Raw genomic sequence first — 23,712 nt, forward strand, 5'->3', positions numbered from 1 at the left:
AGGTGCTGCCCACGGGCTCGTGGAAGGACGAATAAGGCCTAGCTGGAGCATGTGCTCAAATTTAGCCCTGTCAATCCGGAGTTTCTGTAGAGACAAATGGCACGGTCGGGAAAAACGTGGAGGTCTCTTGGGAAATGTCTCGTGGAATGGGCTGGATTTGACGGATGAGATGACAAATCAGTCAACTCTGGAAACGAAGCGAGTAACTGTTGATAGGATTCACTCGAAGCGGCCAGGAAGAAAGAAGGGCTCACAACGGGGACAGAAGAATCCTTTCTGGAGACAGCGAGTGAAGTTGTGTCATCAATGAGTCGGTGATCTCTAACGTCCACAATGAGAGAATAGTGGTGTAAGAAATCAGCACCAAGAATGGGACAGGGTAGATCCGTAATGACGAAGATCCACTTGAAATCCATACGGAATGATAAATGCAGGGTAAGAGAGATTTGTCTGTAGTTTTGATGGCGCAGTGATTCACCGCGTAGAGAGAGATGTCAGAAAGACCAGGATTGGTGGAGGTAAACCTTCGAGGTCAGATACATAAGCTGGCACCCGTATCCACTATAAAGAACTTTGAAGAATTGGCATAGCTGATAAAAAAAATGTACAGTAAGGTGAATCGATGAGAGACAACTAACTTGCCCAGCGCCTCCCTGGCTAGTTTCCTTGTGAAGAGTAAGAGAAGGGCTGTTTACACTTTTCGGCCTGACCCTTGAATTTCCTGTGGTACCAGCAGATCGATGGAGCAGGAAGTGTGCGTGCGCGCAAGAAGGAGCGGCGCCTGGTCCTCCCTGCAGAATGATCCCTTGAAAACGAACAGTTCCTGCACACGCGTGAAACCTGACGGGTCAGTTCTCCAATGGCCTGCAAGATTTCGGAAGATTGTGCATCATCCGAAGCAGAAATGGTAGAATCTTGAGCGGAAGACGAAGAAGCAACAAATTTATCGGCGGATGATGGTGTGCCAGAAAATTCCATAATCCTGTCTGTGGAGGCGGCGAGTTGTTCAAGGGCCATATATTCCATCATAGGAGCTAAAATCGACTGGACATTAGAAGGCATCCTCCAGAAAAATAACTGTTTGACAAATGCCTGTCCCACATATGAGCTATCAGACAAACTCCCAGATTCGTCGCAAAAGCTGGGTGGGGGTTCGGCTCCCGAGATGCTCATCCTGCAAGACTGTACGAAATTTACTCACAACCGAAGGAGAGTTACACCGGAGAACCTCAGCTTTGAAGATTTCGTACGTCACATCCGATGACGTTCCTGTTATCATATCTCGAACTGAAAGTGCAAGGGGCGAAGGAATGCCTGGGCCGACTGAATATTAGAAGAAATGAAGAACGACTCCAGTTGTGAAAACCACATCTTAACATCTCCATGATATTGAGGCAAAGGAAAATGACTCGTCTTGGAGGATAATAGGAAAACAGAACGCCACGAAGAATAAGCTGGTTGAAAGAAACGCTGTTAGAAATCGCAGTCAAACGCCCTAGTTGAAAGAAGACACGACGAGCAGCGAACTCAGCAAATATTTTTTTCAGTAGCTGAGGATAAGAATAGGATAAGTTCTTGCTAACTGATAAAGAACAAAACATGGCCAGCATGTAGATAATCCGGGTGGTTAAGAGAAAGAAACTCATACCTGGTACGTAGGAAATTTTTGTTGTCCTTGTGAATTCTGAAGAAAATTCCGGATGGTAATTTTTTTTCCTACATCCAAGAAGACGCTGGGATGCTGTCTTCAAAGGACCAAGTTGTAACTTCAGTTACAACACGAGGAAAAATGATTTGCAGTTTCCCTGCCTGAAAATGTCGCCAAAGTTTTCTGGTGAAGAAGATAATATGGCAACGAGGGACATCAGCGGTATGTTCCTATGCGATGAGTTGGCAGTCTGCTTGCATAGACGAAGTCGCGAAAGAGAAAGAGGCATACGTATTCACTGGTCAGAATTCGTCCAAGATTCACCATTTTAGAAGGAATTGTGGTGTGTGCTGCATCGGGTCACCATTTTAATTAGTTTAGTAATTTGGAACTTCGGGGTGCCTTTGACACGTCGGGGGTCACCATTTTAGATGGGTTGATTGTGGAGCCATCTAAAGTGACTCTACTCAGAAAGCTGTTATAAAGAATATATATGAAATAAGACTGTAACTTTAAATGTCTTTAATGCCGGCCACATGTATATAATGGAAATGGTTGATGCGAGGAGGTCATGGTCTTCTCCTGAGAGTTGCCTCCTATCTGCTAGCTGGCGTCTCGTGTGAGAGAGAGTCAGTTAGGTTACGTCTTCATAATCTTGTGTCCCGATGCAGAAAGAAAGAGATAGTCGTAAGGCCTCGTGCCAGAATCTCAAACTCTAACACCATCTAGCGAGCTTGTTTTAAACCCGCTGTCAAAGGAGGTAACTGCGCCAACGAGATTTTTAATTTTTAGAGATGTTGGTTTGTATATCCGACTAGAGAAGACTGTAGTGTTTTTCCAATACTCAGGAGGAGAGGAAAGAAAAAAAAGGAGAGTAAAAGCTTCACAGAAAGTTGTAGATATTAGAGTTTTAAAATTTACTAAAGATGATCTTTTGTTTGTCCGAACAGAGAAAACTGTAGTGTTCTTAGAATAAAAAGGATGTTTACATTTTTTGAATACTCAGGGTGAAAGGATAGGTATTCACAGAACCTGTAGATATTAAAGTTTTTAAAGCTGATCGTTTGCGTGTTCGAAAACTGTAGATATGTAAATTTCTTAACTTATTTTGAGGGAAATTTAAAATACTCACAGGAAAATGGAAGGTATTCCAGTCTTTGAGAGTTATTCTTCACTTGTCCTGCGGGGTTGTATTAGTGTTTCTGTGTTTATTATCATTATTAGGTCTTTTTTCTGCTTCATGCTTGATCACAGTTATTTCAATACCTGTGAGTTTTTTTATTTCTGATGATATCCCTCCTAACATTTGCTAACTTGTTTTCCTCCAAATATAGTCTTCTGTCTTGATTTTGTGTTCTCCATATTTGATAAGAGTGTGCCGTGTGTTTCCCTTCAGATGGTCCGCCTAATTCATAGTAAAAGGTGCATATTATTTCTGTATACTCTTCTCGGGTCCATTTGATCCTCTTACATTTTTCTTTCTGTGATAGTGGTGGACTTTCAGGGCTTGAGTTGGGGTAGTTCCCGTTCAAGTGACCATCCAGGTTCATATTCAGAGAAGAGTTTGTGCCAGTGGATGACTTTTCGATCCCCGGCTGGCTCTCCCGTGGGGGTCGTGCTTCCAGATTAACCATAGGACAAGTGATTAGGTGTACTGTTGTAGTTTCCCCTTTTTGTTTCGGTAGACATATTTGTGTTACATTAAAATTATTAGTATTGAACCCTGCATTGTGGAAGAGACGGTTGTTGTCTCTACCACTATTGTCGACTGCAACATTAATACTGTTACAGTTATTCTAAGCTTGCTATTACAGCATTGCTCATCGTTAGTTGCCACCAATAGTGCCTTGATATGTATAACTGTGGCTAACCTTTGTAGCCATGGCAACAGTATAACCGTCATTTATTTAAATCTGCCACTACTGTGTGGTATTATTAAATGTTGCCGAGTTTCAACTTTTGTTTTGTACTTGAGATAATCATAAATATGTGAGGGTTGGGTGGAGTAGTAGGAGGAGAAGCAGCAGCTTGGTGAATAGACCAAATTCCACAGGTCTGTAAATAAGTTCGGCAGATGGTGTGAAGGAGATTAGTAATGGCTCTTCGCATTCCCGTGTGATAAGGAGACTGGAGGGAGCTTGCTGCAAAATTTGACCCTGTCTGTTACGATTAGCTACAACTGTCGAAGTGTTGTACCACACATGACAAATTAATTGTAGAAGTGGAAAAGAACCTGTGAACAAGCTCCTAGGAGCTTCAATACGGAAACCATCCAGTTTCAGTAAAAGAAGCCTCACATCCTTGGGGTCATCAAAGGTCAAATGTGTTTACTACTACTAGCAATCAAAGAGAGTGCTGAGCTTGGTCTTGTTCCATTTTTAATTACTGATAGTATATATATATATATATATATATATATATATATATATATACTTTTTCCATTCATAATTTTTTCTTTCATATTTTTTTTATTATTACGTTTGTAGAAATAAATAATCTTGTATTTTTCTATTATTCAATTGATCTTTAATTATAATTAAATAAACGTCTTTAGCTTTAAATAGTATACTTTAACTATTACACCGGTTAAATATGTACTAATTTTATCTTCATTATTATTTTAAACTTAAACTTCGTTCACCTTGTATTTAAAACAATGATAATTTATGTAAGATGTTTTTTGTATATAATATACATGTTATTATAATGGATGAAGGGATGATTATTGAATGGTTATTATTTTGATATTATGATATTTTTAAAATAATTTTTCTATCTTTATATAATAAGTATTTCATATTAATTCATTTGGTACTTATTGTTGGTTGAGATATATATATCTAATTATTGTTCTACTTACGATCTGACGAGTAGCTATATTTTTGAATAGAATTTATTTTCGATAATTTCAATTGATTTTAATCGATTTAAATTTTTTTTCTATTTGAAAATTGGTTATGAAACACGTGTAATCTTTTTATTATATTTATCTTATGATATTTACTTAACATTATATTATACTCATTTATTGTGCTTTTAATTATTAATTTTTCTATATGTGATAGTGGATTTTCATCGATGAGTTCTTGAAAATTGGTTATTTTCCCTAAAACTATATACTTTATATATACTTTATCTATAAGGCTCAATTTAATTTTAATTTTTTATAAATTGATTTTAATTGAGTTTTTTACCTGTAATTTTGGATTTTGTCCCTAATATTATTATTATTATTATATATATATATATATATATATACACTGATGCTCACATCGTTGAGTTTTTGAATTTTTTGATTTTCTTTTCATAAGTTTCGTTGTGGTTTGCAGTTTTTGTAATTGTGCGATTTGTATATATTAGCAGGTGCTTACCTCCTTGATTTTTTTTATCGTGTATTTAATTATGTTGCTGCAGTAAAAGGTATATTTACATAGTCGAGTAGTCAGGGAGAAAAGAAAGGTGAAATTTCCACAGAAAATTGTAGATATTGAATTCTTTAAAGATGATCTTTTGTTTGTCCGATCAGCGAAGACTGCAATGTTTTTACAATAAAAAGAATGTTTACATTTTCGAATACTCAGGGAGAAAGGAGAGGATAGGTATTCACAGATGTTGTAGATATTAAAGTTTTTAGAGATGTTCGTTTGTGTGTTCGAAAAGTGTAGATACGTAGATTTCTAAACTTATTTTGAGGGAAATTCAAAATACTCACAGGAAATTGTAGATATTCCAGTCTTTGAGAGCTATTCTTCACTTGTCCTGCGGGGTTGTATTAGTGTTTCTGTGTTTATTATCATTATTAGGTCTTTTTTCTGCTTCATGCTTGATCACAGTTATTTCAATACCTGTGAGTTTTTTATTTCTGATGATATCCCTCCTAACATTTGCTAACTTGTTTTTCAGTTGTCCAACTGGGTTGTAGTAGTGGTTCTGTCTTCAGCTGCTGACTGGTCAGAGCAGCAAAGAACACCGCTGAAGAACACAGAGCAGTGAAGACAGCCGCTGTCAATGCTGGCGCACTTTATTATTCTGAAATACTCTCGGACAGTTAATTACCAGTTATTCTTTACTTGAAAGTAGGCAATAACAAATCACCAATGGTTTTAAGTAGTGCCTTCTGTGACTCAAAGAGACAATACTCCCCTTAGAATGCGAGCTGTACCCAACAATGCTCTATTCTTCTTTATTATTATTATTATTATTATTATTATTATTATTATTATTATTATTATTATTATTATTATTATTATTATTATTATTATTATTAGGTACAGGAAAACTCTTTTGTATGGCAACAAGTAGAGAGATACTGCTGTGAAGGATGACCCATCCTTAGCTATATGGATAAATGGAAGCAATCACTAAAGTCGCTACAGCTTAATTTGACATCTTGTGAAAGTCATTGCTGAGATCAATCTGAATGGTATAAAATGTGAACGATACATAAAAGCAAATTGAGTTGAAGAAACAGAAATATAAAAGGATTATATCCTGTAATCAACAGATACATTTGCTCAATCCCAGGCAGAACCAAAATCATCAGTATCTCCATTGTGACTTCAAAGCAAAATCCATATCAGGACTCAATTTACATTCACACATCCATCGCAAATAGTTACATCTTCCATTATTTTTAAAGATGTTTTATTTTTCCTTTTTCCCTCTCTTTTTTTAAAAACAATCCTCTCCTTCAAATACTCATATTATTCGAAATCAACTGGAGTGGCCATCGGTAGTAGGTTCACTCAATTCCTTCTTCCTTAGTTGATGATTATCCAATCAACTTTTTTCTTATTTTTGGTTAAAATCTCAAACCTGATATATTTTGTTATAGACTCCATCGGTCACAAATGGAGAATAAGAAAGTTCCTAGAAGAACACAGTAAGCTTAATTAGTATGAAGAATGTAGAATATTATGTGTTTGATCCAAAACATGAGAAAGAGAAAGATTGAGTGGTGGTGTTACTTTAGTTGGGGGTACAGGTTGAACACAACTTTCAGAGCATTGAACTTCGGAACTCATATAATCTGCACTAATTTACACAAATGTATTGGTGTCTGTATTTCTTCTGTCTTTTACTTGTTTCAATCATTTGACTGCGGCCATGCTGGAGTACCACCATGAAAGGTTTTAGTCAAACAAATCGACCCTAGGACTTATTATTTTTAAGCCCAGCGCTTATTCTATCGGACTCTTTTGCCAAACTGCTAAGTTAAAGAGGACATAAACACACAGACACTCAAGTGATGGGTGGGGAGACAAACACAGACACACACACACACACACACACACACACACACACAAATCCATCTACCAAATCCATTCACAAGGTTTTGGTTGGCCCAAAGCTATAGTAGAAGACACTTGCCCAAGTTGTCATGCACAGGGACTGAACCCAGAGCCAGGTGGTTGGAAAGCAAGCTTCGTACCACACAGCTACGCCTGCACCTTTTATTATAGTAATTTTAGTATTTGTGCAATTAAGAATGGGTTGACTAACATGACCATCCCTGGTTCCGAAAAAATCAGTAACCTGGAAAGACTTTGGAAGTAAAGGTTGCAGAAAAGTGATGTTGTACCTATATTTAAAGCAGCCACTTTCAGACGGAGGGAAAAACCTTAAAATATTGGAGTTTAACACCTCAGTCGAAAATCTGAAATCTGCCTTTAACAGTGTTATGAGCCTATAATTATTTATATGGCCTTCCCCACTTGTTTGGGTCCTTTTGCAGTAGTGCCATCACCCCCTGGCCCACAGAACTAGGGATTCTCCCGTTTAGCACAAATTGCCAGCAATAGTATAACCTGCAACTGCAGAAACTGCAGTAACAATAGCAGCAACAGGGATTGCAACATCTACAGTATTTCTAACAAGAAAAAGCGAAATCGTGATGGCACCTGTGCCCAGCGTCGCCTTCTTGGCACTTGTAAAGACATTCGAGCGAGATCGTTGCCAGTGCCGCTGGACTGGCTCCTGTGCAGGTGGAACGTAAAATACACCATTTTGAGCGTGGCCGTTGCCAGTACCCCCTGACTGGCCTTTGTGCCGGTGGCACGTAAAAGCACCCACTACACTCTCAGAGCGGTTGGCGTTAGGAAGGGCATCCAGCTGTAGAAACTCTGCCAAATCAGATTGGAGCCTGGTGTTGCCATCTGGTTTCACCAGTCCTCAGTCAAATCGTCCAACCCATGCTAGTATGGAAAGCGGACGTTAAACGATGATGATGATGATGATGATGATGATGAATTAAATGACCTAATTTTCTCTCCTCTTCATTAACTTAACTCTCTTACTACTACTCCCACCATCACCCCGCCCCCTTCATCATTTCTCTTCTTTGGTTTAACCTCATTTCCACAACCTTCTGTTCCTCCTTTGTTCATTATGCTAAACCTGCCGCTTTTCTAGTTTCTGCCATTCTTCTTATCTGTTTTCTTTAACTATGTATTTGAGGTCATTAAAGTATTTCATCTATAAATGTTGTCATGAATTAATTGAAATTAGATATTCACATGCCAATATTTATCTAGAAGATGTTACCTAGAAAATGTCTAAGCAAATACATTGGTTGTTGTATCAGGTTGCAATGAAATTTCTGTTTTTTTTTTCAAGGCTCAATTAAACAATAAGAAGAAACAATATCTGATTTATCTAATCGTTAATATAATCAACATTTTTCTCCATGCCCCCTTCTCATTTGTCAATGAGCTTTTTAATATCACATTCAGAAAATTCCTTAGGCTTAGGAATGAAAGAAATGAACTCATTTCCAACTTCTGCTCTTGAAGTAAGTCTTAATCAACTCAAATGATTTTGTAAACTTCTAAAAGGATGGTAATCTCTTGGTGCGCAGTCCAGAGAATATAGAAAACGATGCATAATTTCCCAGGTATATTTTTCTAGATCTTTTGTCTTTTGTGCAGTGTGAGATTCGGCATTATCATGATGAAGGATGACTCCTTTTCTGTTTGTTAATGATGGACTTTTTTTTACTGCAAAGCTACTTTCAGACATGTTAGCTGTTGGCAGTATGATTATGAATTATTTCACACATATCCCACCATACATTCAGAAGAATCTTCCTTCGTTGCAGGCCACTTCTGGGTTTCTGAACTAGCTATTTACCACAACTGAGACATTAACATTTATGCTTAACATTATGGTAAAGTATCCCTTTTTCATCTCCAGTGAGGACTCTATTCAAAAAAGGCATTTGCAGCTCACGAGATCACAATGATGCACAACAGTCAACATGTTGTTTACAATTGTTTGCTGAGAGATCATGTAAGATCCATTTTCCAACATTTGTCACTTTACCAAGCCTTTCCAATTCATGATAAATGGTGGAGGTATGGCTCACGTTGAAGCCATGCTTAGTTCTCAAAACTGTAAAAGTTGGGTTTGCTGCAACAATGCATCAAGATCCAACCCTCTTGGGAACCCTTCTCTTAATTCATCTTGCAGGCTGCAGTCCCCATTTCTGAATACTGACAACCATCTTCTGAATGTTATTTCAGTCACTATGCCATTACCATCAGTGTTTTGAAGGGATTTTGCTGCTACACTTAAATTATTTATTTTTTGAAATTCATTAAGAGTTACATGACAAATATGTTCTTTGCTTGGAGTGAACATGGGGCCAGTACAACAACTTCAATTCTGTTATCAGATAAAAGACAATGAAAGAAAATGATATATTAATGATTTCATCACATTTCAAATAGAACCGAGAAATTAAACACCTATAAATCTAAGACATTTACTTTAAAAAATGGACAGAACTTTCGTTACAACAATGCTTAACTCTTTGCTTGTCCAAAGCATTTCCATTAATTCTTGGTTCATAGGTTTTAAGTAATATAAAGCTTTCCTTTCATAAATGCCAAGTTATTCTGATGGTTGAGAAAAAAACTGAGAATGTGTATCATTTATGACATTTAGACACCAAGAAAATATTTCCTGTTTATCACACGTTGATACACAGGACAGGCAAATAACTAAATAGCCCCAATAGATAACCAAATAGCCCCAAATAACTAGAGTTATTTTACGATATTCTTGATCATAAGTAAACATGTTGTAAGTATACATGTGTGTCTTAATATTTTTGCCTGTCCAAAGCATTTTCATAAGTTTATCCTAAACGTCCATCCTTGATTTCAGATTTTTAGTTAGCTTTTGTTTCATATGTTCTGGCTAATATAAAGCTTTCCTTTTTTAACTTCCAAGTTACTCTGGTAGTTGAAAAAAATTTGGAAGGTGTATCATATGTGATGCATAGATAGCCAGGAAATATGTCCTGTGTATTACATATAATATACAGATGAGGAAAAGGGTTAAAAATGATCATGGTTGGATTCTGGATCAACTAATAAGACTGGAAACCATGCCCTCAGATCACTGTTGTACCTTCTAACCCTTTTCCTATCCAAAGCATTTTCATAAGTTTGTCTGAAACGTCCATTTTTGTTTCAGGCTTTTAGTTAACCCCTGCTTCATATGTTCTGAGTAATGTAAAGTTTTCATAAGTCCCAAGTTACTTTGGTGGTTGAGAAACATTTGGTTTGTGCATCATATGTGATGTTCAAAAACCAGAGACATATGTCCTGTGTATCACATAAGGATTAAAAACAATTGTGGTTGGATTTGGGGGCTGACCAGTAAAATCGAAATCCACACCATCTGGTCACTGTTGCACCCCTTAACTTTTTACCAGTCCAAAGCATTTTCATATGTTTGACCTAAAAGTTCATGCTTGTTTTCAGCTATTTAGTTAACCCTTGTTTTATACAACCTGAGTTCGTATAATGATTTTGTTTCATAGGTCCCAAGTAACTCTCATGGTTGAAAAAAAAGGAATGTGTATAATATGTACGAGCCCCAAGGGAAATACATCCTGTGTGTCCCATGTGATACAAGAAACAGGCAAAGAGTCAAAGGAGAGTTTAAATCAATGAAGCAAATGCACATGATTATTTTTAATCAACATCAATAAGCATATGTGTAGCTGTGTGGTTAAGAAGATTTCTTTCCAACTATGTGCATTTGGACTTAATCCTACAGTGCAGTCTTTTACAAAAGCCTCGGGTTGCTCAGCAGTTGTGAGAGGATTTGGGAAATGGAAACAGAAAGAAGCTTGTCAGAAATAGATGGACGAATGGATGGGTATTCTTCATCTTTATAAGTTTCTTATGTAATACTGTTACCGTATCTGGGTTGGTGCCTCTGCTAATGTTCTTTCTCTCCTTCACGATGTCCTACAGTGAGTTTCTCACATTGTTAAGATCCCTAATCAAGGGACTCCTTTTTCTATTCATTCTCATCCTTTCACTGTTGTCCCGTCTTCTCAGTGGAATTTCAACTCTAATAATTTCTTTCCTCAAACATATTTTATATGGAATCTTTTAGGGAATCTTCTTGATTCCCTGACAGATATAACTAACGTCATCTGGCGGTATAAGCATACCAGGCATTTGTTCCTGAGTTACTCATGGGTCTCAGGCCCCATTTCTGATCTATGCAGGCTGTGGTTTCCTGTCAATAAATAAATCCTATAGGGTCCAAAGTATTGATTTGCTTAGAGGCTAATAATGCTACTAAGATGACCCTTGATATAATCTCAATTCTTTTAAATCTTGTATTGATTAAGAATTATGAATTTTAGAGCAGCTTTTCATTTCATCCCATTTTCTTTTGGAATTCACAACAAACTAAGGGGTTGCTTGGGGCTTGTTTTAATTTTGGTTCCTTTGTCATTTTGTTGAGAGTAAATTCTAATAAAAATTCTTAAAACTGAAACAACAAAATCTAAGGAAAGTAGTTCATTCTTTTAAATCTTGTATTGATCATTCATGATTTTTAGAGTAGTTTCTCATTAAATATTTTGTCCCCTTTACTTTTGAAATTCACTACAAACTAAGGAGTTTTTTGGGCCTCTTTTATTTCTGGTTCCTTACCATGTTGATGGGAATATAAATTTTTTTAAAACTGAAATAATAGAATCCAAGGAAAATCAGCCAATAATAAGTTTACAAAGATGACAATGTGCTGTTTATTATTTTGTTAATGTCTGTTTCAATTATTTATATGATTCTCAGAAATAACTATTCTGATTTTTGTTTTAGATCGAATATACAATATTACAATTTGACCATGAAAAACGAATTGTCCAGTTACTTTTGACTTCTACAACTTTACTTGAATCTTCCGAAGTAAAAGGAATAGAATCAAGGTGAGTGTAATTAAGTGGACCAAATTTTAAATAATTTTTGGTGATAATTAAAGTCATTAATAAACAAGAATTTGAGGAGAGAGATAGAAGAGAAGCAAGAGATAGATGTGTGCTTTAGTTTCCATTACTAGAACTTCTTTCTCTTTTCTATCACAAATCGTTGGTTTTAATGTTTAATAGGATTTGAGCATTGAATATCATCTTAGTGGCTGGTTTTGTCATAAAGTTATCTATACTATAATAAAAGTTACATGAAGGCATGTGGTTTTAGTGGTTAGAGTTATGGGCTCATGGTCGTTAGGTCGTGAGTTCGATTCCCAGTAGCATGTTGTGTCCTTGATCAAGACACTTTATTCCACGTTGCTCCAGTTCACTCAGCTGGTAAAAATGAGTTGTGTCTGTATTTCAAAGGACTGCCTTATCACATTCTGTGTCATGCTGAATCTCCCTGCGAACTACATCAAGGCTATGCATGTCTGTGGAGTGCTCAACCACTTGCACATTAATTTCATGAGCAGGCTGTTCCGTTGATCGGATCGACTGAAGCGCTCACCGTCGTAACTGACAGTGCTAATAAAAGTTACATTGGGAGTTCAAACCCTGTCAACAGTTAGTTTAATGATTGATACAATCATATAGTTGTAACGATAGGATTGTGGCAGCTCTGATGATAGAAAAGCGATGTGATATTAGCAATTGAATCACGTGTGAGATGCGTGTGTCAGCAAGGACAGGAGCCGGGAGTGGTGTAATTTCCTGCAGCCATTGTTATTGTCATCATGTTTCACAGCCGTAGTTAAGTGGAATAAATTCTTGCAGCGAGTTGGCTTAAGCCTTTTGACTACCAATTCACCTTTACATTACTCTTTAATCTATTTGAGAGAAAAAAGAATACATTGGATAATGTATATCTATCTGTATGTATGTGTATGTCTGTGTGTATTCGATTGAGAAACATAGTGCGAGTGAGATTATCAGAAGTTTTATAATTAATTAAATTTTTAGTCAAATTATTTAAAATTGTAATTTGAACAACCTTTCTCCCCGACCAAAACAATTAAAACATTGTAATTAATTTTTTAAAATTTTCTGCTTTCTAGTTTAATAAATGTAATTTCTCCTTAAAAAAAAACATATTAAAGTGAATGGTCTCCAGAGTATACCGAATATATGATTGAAGGCAAACCCAGGAATCCTTTTGGTAATTCCATCACTGATTTGAATCGTACAGAAGAACATTTCAAAGAAAGGTAACCATAATGTTTTAAATTTACTTTATACAGAAATATTTAACACTTTATTCATTTACTTCTCATATTGTTCATTTTGTTAACAATAACATCATTGTTTTTGTTTTTTTTGTGGAGGTAGTGTTTCTAACACAAATCTCTGGTTCTCTGCATTTCTGATGACCATATCTTTTAGCCTGTAATGTCTGTTGTTTAAGTAATCATTGACATTTCAAATACTATATTATGCGTGAGTAATTATGATAATATGCAATGCAGCAGGCGCAGGCTGGAAGAGGCCCCTGGTATGTCCCACACCAGATGGCTGGATGTGATTAAAGAAAACCTTCAGTAGCTTGACGTCATCTTGGAGGATGCAGAGGAGCTGGCATGCGACCACCAGCGATGGGGAGCACTGGTGGATCTGGTTGGCTCTATGCATGTCGACACCTCTGGAACCACTAATCTGGGATGACCACAGCCTCATCAAGCAAGAGCATGAAGCAAACAAGAGTAATTATAATAGTAGAGGTTTTACAAAACTAATGACATCTGGATAATATGTGTGTGTGTGTGTGTGTGTGTGTGTGTGTGTGTGATTGTTGCCAAAATTGTATAAGATGTTTATTGTGCTTGAGTGAAAAGTATTCCAAGATAAATCTGCATTGGACCGAAAATCTGAGTATTTGTAGACATTGGTTGAAATTCTTAATTTGTAGTCCATTGCAATTAAATGACTAGCTTTGCCAATTATCACCAATCTTTCCATTCATTAATTTAGTATAACTTGGTATTTGTTGGATACTTTTAACATTTAAAACTTTTTTTGGTACTTATCTGTAATTCTTTATTTTTGACCATGAAATTTCATTCAATGATTTTTTTTTATATCATAGAATCTATTGCATGTTATTTGTTTTTTCCTTTCCCATCTGAAACATTCAAGATACGTATTACACATGCGCTAATCATTATTATTTTAATTATATTTTCATAATTATTTATCATTGGGAAATTTTCTTTGATTTTTGCTATATTTCATCAATATCTGCATATGTATGTATGTATGTATGTATGTTAATATATACGCATTTGTATGTATCCATGTATGTGCATTATATAATCATCATCATCATCATCATTTAATGTCTGGTTTTTCTCACTGGTAGGGGTCAGATGGTTTGACCAGTGCTGGCAAGCTGGGGAGCTGCACCAGACTCCTGTCTGATTTGGCATCGTTTCTACGGCTGGATGCCCTTCCTAGTGCCAACCACTTTACAAAGTGGTTTTACATGGCACTGCACGAGCATTTTTACATAGCAGCAGCACAAGTGCCTTTTACATGGCACCAGCACAAGACTCTTGCTGGCCAATCCTCTTCACCAGGGAGAGCAGCCCTAACATTTCTGATGTGGAGTATGGGTCCTCTTGAGTACAGCGTTACGCCAGGTCTCTCGGTTCTTTGTCATCTCATATGAAAAGTTTAACGTCCTGAAGTCGTCCTTCAGTACTTCATCCTATGTCTTCCTGAGTTTCCCGCTTCCATGTGTTCCATCTATTTTGAGAGATCAGCACTTCTTTATGGAGCTATCGGCATCCATCTGCATCACATGACCAAACCAGTGCAGTCTTCTCTCTTGCATGCTGCATCTAATTCCTCTTATGCCTGACATCACTCTCAAAATACTATCACTCTGTTGAATATGTACACTTACATTACACACCCAGCAGAGCATACTAGCCTCATTCTTCTCTAACATTCACATGTTCTCTGCATTCAGGGCCCATGTCTCACTACCATGTAGAATTGCTGTCTGTATACATGCATCAGTGTAAGCTATGGACACACAAGAAGTGCAGTGAAATAATGGAAAGTTATCAGAGAAGGTAGAGTTTGTACATGGAAGGTGTATAGGATCCATTAAAGGTACTAAAACTCAGGAAGTTGATTCTCCCAAATGCCCTGGTGGCACATTAGAGGTAGTAGATAATTTACGCTAGTTAGGGGATTAAATAAGCAGCGGAGGAGGGTGTACAGAGAGTGTATTAGCTAGAATAAGAATAGGATGGAGGAAATTCAGAGAGCTTTTGCCTCTGTTGGCTAGGAAAGGTTTCTCTCTCCGAGTGAAAGGTAGATTGTATACACAATATGTTCTATATATATACATCATCATCATCATCATTATCATCATCATCATCATCATCATCATCATCATCATCATCGTTTAACGTCCGTTTTCCATGCTAGTATGGGTTGGACAGTTTGACCGGGGTCTGGGAAGCCAGGAGGCTGCAACAAGCTCCAGTTTGATCTGGCAATGCTTCTACAGCTGGATGCCCTTCCTGATGGATGCTTTTTACGTGCCGCCAGCACAGGGGCCAGAGGAGGCTGGCAATGGCCACGATTGGTTGGTGTTTTTTCTGTGCCACTGACACGGAAGCCAGTCAAGGTGGCGCTGGCATCAGCCATATTTGGATGGTGCTTTTTATGTGACACCGGCACAGGGGCCAGAGGAAGCTGGCAACGGCCACAATCGGTTGATGCTTTTTACGTGCCACCAGCACGGGTATCACAACTACAATTTCCATTTGATTTTTATTCTGATGTCGATGTACTTGACTCAATAGGTCTCCTCAAGCACAGCAGGTCGTCCATGATCCAAGGTAAGCACAGCAGGTCACCCTACGATCACAGGTAAGCACAGCAGGTCGCCCTACAATCTAAGGTACTTTTGAATGGACTGGGGCTGGTTACGCGAAACTGGTATAGGATACAACTGTAAACTCACTTTACTTACCGGGTCTTCCCAGTCACAGCATATCCCCAGGGGTCTCGGTCTTTCGTCATTGACTCTGTGGGGCCCAACGTTCGAAGGTCATGCTTGACCACCTCATCCCATGTCTTCCTGGATCTCCCTCTACCCCGGATTCCTTCAACTGTTTGGGAGTGGCACTTCTTCCCACATCTCTCCTCATCCATCCATAGTACATGACCATACCAGCACAAACGTCTCTCTTGCACGCCACATCCAATGCTTCTTATGTCCAGCATTTCTCTCAGGGCGCTTACACTCTATCGTGTGTACACGCAGACATTACACATCCATCAGATTATGCTAGCTTCATTTCTTTCGAGCCTACGCATGTCCTCCGTAGTCACAGCCCATGTTTCACTGCCATGAAGCATGGCAGTTCACACACATGCATTGTACAATCTACTTTTCACTCTGAGCGAGAGGCCCTTTGTCACCAATAGGGGTAGAAACTTTCTGAACTTTGCCCAGGCTATTCTTATTCTAGTGGTAATGCTCTCAGAGCATCCACCCCCACTACTAACTTGGTCACCTAGGTAGTGGAAGCTATCAACTACTAGTTTCTCCCCCTGAAGTGTGATGGAATCCGTTTTCTGAGCATCTGTGGTGTTTATTACCCCTGTGCATCTGCCGCACACGAAAGCTATCTTCTCGGTTAATCTTCCTTTGATGTTGCTGCACCTCTTATGTGTCCATAGCTTACACTGGGTACATCTTATGGAGTTTCTACCTACACCTTTTCTACAGATCGAGCAGGGCCACCTACCTGAGGGTGTGTGTGATGAGTTTGCCTCCCTACTTACTAGAACTTTGGTCTTTGCTATATTGACTCTAAGGCCTTTTAATTCTAAACCTTGCTTCCACACCCAAAATTTCTTCTCTAGTTCTGGTAGCGATTCTGCCATGAGAGCCAGGTCATCAGCATAGAGGAGCTCCCAGGGGCAACCCATCTTGAATTTCTCTGTTATTGCCTGGAGGACTATGATGAATAAAAGGGGACTGAGGGATGAACCTTGGTGGACCCCTACTTCTACCCGAAATTCTTCACTATACTCATTGCCAATCCTAACCTTACTAACGGCTTCTCTGTATAGGGCCTGTACAGCCCTTATTAACCATTTGTCAATTTCCAGTGTCCACATCGCCCATCAGATAAGGGATCGAGGGACCATGTGAAAGGCAAGTCCACAAAAGTTAAGTATAGGGGTTTATCTTTAGCTAGGTATTTCTCCTGCAGCTCTCAAACCAGGAATATGCTATCAATAGTGCTTCTACTCAGCACAAAACCGAACTGCATCTCATCTAAGCAGACTCTCTCCCTAATGAGATGGGCTATGACCCTCTCCGTGACCTTCATCACCTGATCCAGCAGTTTGATACCCCTGTAGTTATTTCTATCTAAAGCATCACCTTTACCCTTGTAGCAGTTGACTATGGTGCTGCTACGCCAGTCATTGGGTGTGACTCCATCATGAACTCCCTGGTTTACAATGCAGGTGACTAGGCCGTAGCCCACACCACCAGATGTTTTAAGCATCTCATCAGTGATTCCTGATGGGCTGGGGTCTTTTCCTGGCTTCATACCCTTAATTGCTTTATCTACCAGGAGGAGTCTATTCAGATAGCTGGTCCCTCTACTGGGTCAACATTTGGCAGGCTCTCCTCCTCCCATTCATTCTCCACGTTCAGCAATCTTTCCTAATGGCTTCTCCAAGCCTCTTTCTTTTCAGAATCATTAAAAGCAAGTGCATCATCATCCATGCAGACACATTTCTCTCCTGTGACATCACAATTTTCTCTTACACACTGTCTTGCAATCCAAAACACCTCAGTTCTTTGGTCCTCACATCATTGGACATTGGCAAACTTCTTTTCTGCTTCACCCTTGGCTATGTATACCTGCTACCCATCCCCCCTTTTGGCTACCTGGTACAGTTCCCTGCTACCCACCACCCTTCAAGGCTTTCCTAGCCTGTTTCTTTGCTCTAATGGCTTTGTCTAAAGTACTATTCCACCACCACGTAACTCTAGGTCTGGAAGGGACTTTGCACCATCCACAGACTTGGTCTGTGGCACTCAGCAAGCTGTCCCGTAGGAATTTCCGGGTACCTTCTATGTCCGATATCTGTAGTTCCTCCTCCCTCTCATCAAATTTCTTGATTAGGATGTCCCTAAATCTCTGACCATGTGAAGGGTTCTTTAGCTTTCAAATCCTTCTTTTTTGGATTGGTCTGCTTCTTGATATCCTTCTGGCCTCGAGCCTAAAGTCACTAAAGACTAGTCTATGCTGGAAGGTACATTCTTCACCCAGGAGGGTCTTTGTATTTAAGAGCATCCCTGCGTCCCGCTGTCTGGTGAGGATGAAATCAATCTGGTAAGCAGAGTTCCCTGATTGATAGGTTATCAGGTGGCTGCTTGACTTTCTGAAGTTAGTGTTGCACATTAAAAGGTTACACGCATCACAGAACTCCAGTAGCCTAGTTCCCTCATCGTTCCAGGCACCAATGCCATGGCCCCCGTGTCCCCCAGTGAAGATACCAGATTCCTGCCCAACATGCCCATTAAAATCTCCAGCCACAAAGATGAGGTCATTGTCACTCGTCTTAGAGGTAGCCTGTAGAAGGGCATCATTACGCTTTACAAAAACAAAGGTGACCATGGTGATTGTAACAGTTACCGTGGAATATCTCTTCTCAGCACTGTTAGAAAGACCTTTGCTTGCATTATCCTATCCAGGCTACAACTGCTTGCTTCTCGAATTTATCCAGAATCGCAGTGTGGCTTTAGAAGAAGCAGAACAACTATTGACATGATATTCTCTAGACGCCAACTTCATGAGAAGTCCACAGACAGAGCAGAACATGCCATTATACATGGTCTTCATTGATCTGACAAAGGCCTTTGACTTGGTAAGTAAACAAGGCCTCTTCATCCTGCTTCGAAAAATCGGATGTCCACCAAAGCTGCTGAGGATCGTCAAATCTTTCCATGATGATATGCCAGGCACCATACAGCACAATGGTTCAACATCAGCCGCCTTCCAAATAAAGAATGGGGTAAGGCAAAGCCGTGTCCTTGCTCCTACGTTATTAGGCATCTTCTTCTCGCTGCTGCTGTCACGTGCCTTCGAGACATCAGATGATGGCGTGCTTCTGCACAGTAGAAGTGACGGGAAACTGTTCAATCTCTCGCGTCTGCGTGCCAAGACCAAAATCAAAAGCGTCCTGATCAAGGAGATGCTCTTCGCTGATGATACCGCTCTGGTATCACACACACAAGCCTTGCAAAGGCTCATCAACTGCTCTGAGCAAGTATGTAGCGACTTTGGCTTAGTTATCAGCCTCAAGAAGACCAACATCATCGGTCAGACTACATCGGACATCCCAAAAATACATAATGGAGGGAACAGGAGGTGGAGAATTTTACCTTTCTTGGCTCTACCATCACCTACAACCTATCTTTTGATGCCGAGCTCAATATACGCATTGGCAAGACTGCTGCTGTGATGGCCCAGCTCTCCAAACGGGCATGGGACAACAATAATCTGACAAGATCACAAAAAATGAAGATTTACCAGGCATGAGTACTTAGCACTCTACTGTATGGCAGTGAGACCTGGACGCCATACACTCACCAAGAGCGTCGCCTAAATATCTTTCACCTGCGATGTCTCCAGAAAATCCTTGACATCAAATAGTAGAATCGTGTCCCCAACAAAGATGTCCTCAAGCAAGCAGGAATACCAAGCATGTCTGCACTCCTCACAGAAAGACGTATGAGATGGCTTGGACATGTTAGTCGTATGGAAGGTAGCAGAATCTCCAAGTACATACTCTACGGAGAGCTTGCTCGGTGTACTAGGTCTGAAGGAAGACCGTTCTTACGATACAAGGATGTTTGCAAAAGGGACATGAAGGACTGCGACATCAATATTAGCATCTGGGAAGCGGTTACCAACAACCGTGGAGATTGGCGGCGCACCACAGAAGAGGGAACACAAAGGAGTAACAGAGGGAGAGAGGAGAAATGGAAAGACAAGAAAAGACGCCAACAAGAAACTATGACATTACAACCAGCCAGGCAAAGTCTTCGCTACATTTGCGGCATCTGCCAGAGGGAGCGTTTGTCCAGAATAGGACTACACAGCCACAGCAGGAGATGTAAAGGACATGAAATGTAAAAACCGGACTAGATTATGCGCAACTCCATTGTCTCCCGAGACAAAAAGGATGCCAACAATATATATATATATATATATATATATATATATATATATATATATATATATATATATATATATATATATATATATATATATATATATATATATATATATATATATATATATATATATGTATATATATATATATATGTATGTATATACATATATATACATACATACACCTACACATATATGTATATATGCATACATACCTATCTATCTATCTATCTATCTATCTATCTATCTATCTTTCTATCTATCTATATATATATATATATATATATATATATATATATATATATATATATATATATCAATAATACAATAATACAGTCGAGTTCCAGATTATCTTTGCAATTTCGGCTGGTTATACTCGAGATTGTTCCAATCTGGTCAGCCGCAAGGAAAAACTTAGCTAAGAGCATTAGATTCCTTGGAAGAAAGCAGCGAATGTATACAAAAACGAGGACACAAAAAGAAACGAATATAATAATAATAATAGCAGGACATAACAACAGGTGTCTTTCGACTAAGGACGAACTAAATTAAGCTGGCGTGTGTGGAAATAAAGCCTTATGGCAGGGATACAAGATTTCACAGGTACAGCTCTTTCACTCTTATTCGTTCATTCTACTCTTCGTTCTTTCCTTCCCCCTCTCTCACATTTCCCTGCCGTCTCTTCTTGCTCACTTTCCCTCCACTTTTCACTTCATTGTGTCCCTGTCATTTTTTCTCAGCCCTCCTTAATTCTTTTGTCCCTGTGCCTATATCTTTCTCTCTTCTCTTCCCACGTGACCGGTGTTCGGCCAAGCCTGATCTTTCTTTCTTGACCAGCCATTATCCGTGCAACATCGATATTCCTCTCTGTGCCCGTGAAATCATGTATCCCTCCCGTAAGGCTTTATTTCCACACACACCAGCTTAATTTAATTCGTCCTTAGTCGAAAGACACCTGTTGTTATGTCCTGTTATTATTCAAGTTGACTTATCACTGGTGGCTTGCAATATCCTTTTGAGGAAAAGCCTAGGAGAAGGTACTTCAATATAAAACCTGCAGTCAATTTAGTCATCTTGCTTTGCTTGTCACTGGAATCTACTATTTTGGCTCAAAGAGTGGCAAAAGTGTTGTACAAGTGTTTGTCACTGAAATCTAATGAAGTACAGATGCCCCCAACATAACACCATCATCGTACAATCATCACTTTTCAAAGGTCCTATGGCGATAGAGGCATGGCGACGTATGCAGACTTGACTGGTTTGGAGCATAGAATTACAAATCTGCACATAAGGCGGCAGGGTTCTTATCTTAACATCACTAATATGTTTTCGTCGACAGGAACTGTTTTCGGTGGAGAATCCTGTGTCTAAGCAGCCCTTTTAAGGAGAACACTGCTCACCTGGATATACACAAAGGTGGATTTGTGGTGATTGGAAATAATGTTTAAATACTTTAGGTATTAGTTAGGTTTGTGATATGGGGAGTATTGGGAGGTTTCTATGTTTAAAGTTATGTCTAGAAAATTAGTGGTTTGTAGGAATTTTCAAAAGTAATAGATTGAGGCTTGTGAAAAATTTCTGTCCTAGTTCGTTCTAAAGAGGATTTATTTAAGCTCTTGGTGACTAGCAAGGTGTCATCTCTGTAGAGGCCTTCCTTGATACTAGGGAAATATATTTGGAGTTGGTGGAGTATGCATAGTCCGATGAGGTCGGTGACTTTGGCGGAGTCGGATGATCCCATAATAATGTCAAATAATTTGTTATGGTTATTGTTATAGTGGTTGGCTCAGCACCAAAGTTTGTCCTCAAAAGAAATAAAGGTTTTACGGGCATTAAGGATTATGTTAATTTCTAATGGGGTTAGATTCCTAGCTAGAAGGAACACTTGATTAAGAAGTTTGGGAGAAATAGAAGAGTAGTAATTATTTATATCGAATTGTAAGAAAGAAAATATTCTAGGAATTGTATGAAGAAGAAAATATTTTAGATAAAATGATACCAATCGTCAAGGAGAAATTGAACATCAACTTATGGTTTTGTACAGGTGAAGTCATAACATGGTTCCATCTTTTAAACAACAAAACTCTTCTTTCCTACAATTTGATATAAATAATTACTATTCTTCTATTTCTCCCAAACTTCTTAATCGAATGCTCCTTCTAGCTAGGGATCTAACTAACCTATCCACACTAGAAGTTAACAAAGCCTTGTGAGTGCATTTGGTAGATGGAAACTGAAAGAAGCCTGTCGTACATATACATATACATGCTTGTGTGTGTGTCTGTGTTTTTGCCTCCACCATCACTTGACAACCGAGCTTGGTGTGTTTGCATCCCTGTAATTTAGCGGTTTGGCAAAAGAGACAAATAGAAAAAGTACTAGGCTGACAAAGAATAAGTCCTGGGGTTGATTTGTTCGACTAAAGGTGGTTCCCCCGCATGGCCGCAGTCAAATGGCTTAAACAAGTGAAAGAATAAAAGAATATAATACATGCACACATACAGATACATACACACATAAATACATACATACATACATACATACATACATACATAAAAATGAGTACTGGTGGAATGTTAAAGTGAAAACCTCAATAAAATGTAAACATAAAAGACCTGATATAATGATTTGGGAAAGAGAAGAGAGACTGTGTACAGTTGTGGAAATCAGCTGCCCAGTGGATGTTAACATAAAGCTGAAGAGAAATGAAAAAGAGAATACCTACGCTGAACTATTGTGAAATCTTTAATTACTCTATCTAGATTACAAGTTTAGGTCTATACCTGGAATTATTGGGGAACTGGAATATGTGCCACACTGTGTAAATACCAATCTTGAGAAATAAGGCTTCTCAAAACCAGAAAGGAAAAAAAAAACTGATTTGAAGACTACAGAGCCAATGGAACTGTAAAAATCTGTAAACTTTTCCAGAAGTTTATCATTTCGGTATATATGCAAGTATTTGCATGAGAAAACACACATAAAACAAAACATACAAATCTGCATACACACATATATACACATACAAAAGTACCCCGTTGTTGATGTAGAAATTCCAATGAAGGAGCCTTGGCTCTAAGTCAGAAATCAGCCGTTTCTTTATTGCCAAGACATTTTGAAATAAAACCGAATAATGACATACATACATACATACATACATACATATGCACGTATATTCAAGTCTATGTATGCATGTGTGTTTGATTGTATTTATGTATCTTATTTTGATTATTTGAAGGAGCTCATTTCTAAGATATGAAGCTCCATTGTTGGAATGTAGAGAACAAAAATAAATTAATATTTTGAACTTGAATAAAGCCTTGCCTATTATAACTGTTCCGATTACAGATTGTATTTGTAATGTCGGAGCCAGCTGATTGATTTCGTTTTCTGGAAGCCCTAGCTTATCCAGATTGTCACAAAACCAAGTGTACCAGTTACTACTATTTCTATGAAACTGAATTTATAATCTGTGTATAGGAGGTCTTTCAAAGCATAGTTATCTTTCTCTTTCGTTTTCGAGGTGATTCACACCAGCAAGCAGGTAATCTCTTTGCTGGCATTCCTGT

At 38.5% G+C, this 23,712-nt stretch overlaps 1 protein-coding gene across 1 annotated transcript in view; it reads left to right on the forward strand.

The window, feature by feature from the left end:
• LOC106876116 (glutamate--cysteine ligase catalytic subunit-like) overlaps positions 1-23,712 on the forward strand; it is a 107,013-nt gene that overhangs the window by 42,060 nt on the left and 41,241 nt on the right. Inside the window, exons 3-4 of the mRNA XM_089345841.1 lie at positions 11,776-11,882; positions 13,025-13,132. Of these exons, the coding sequence (XP_089201967.1) occupies positions 11,776-11,882; positions 13,025-13,132 (215 nt within the window). The remainder of the gene's footprint in view (positions 1-11,775; positions 11,883-13,024; positions 13,133-23,712) is intronic.

Source organism: Octopus bimaculoides, chromosome 30 (genome assembly GCF_046866305.1).
Source record: "Octopus bimaculoides isolate indiv1 chromosome 30, ASM4686630v1, whole genome shotgun sequence".
NCBI lineage: Eukaryota > Metazoa > Mollusca > Cephalopoda > Octopoda > Octopodidae > Octopus > Octopus bimaculoides.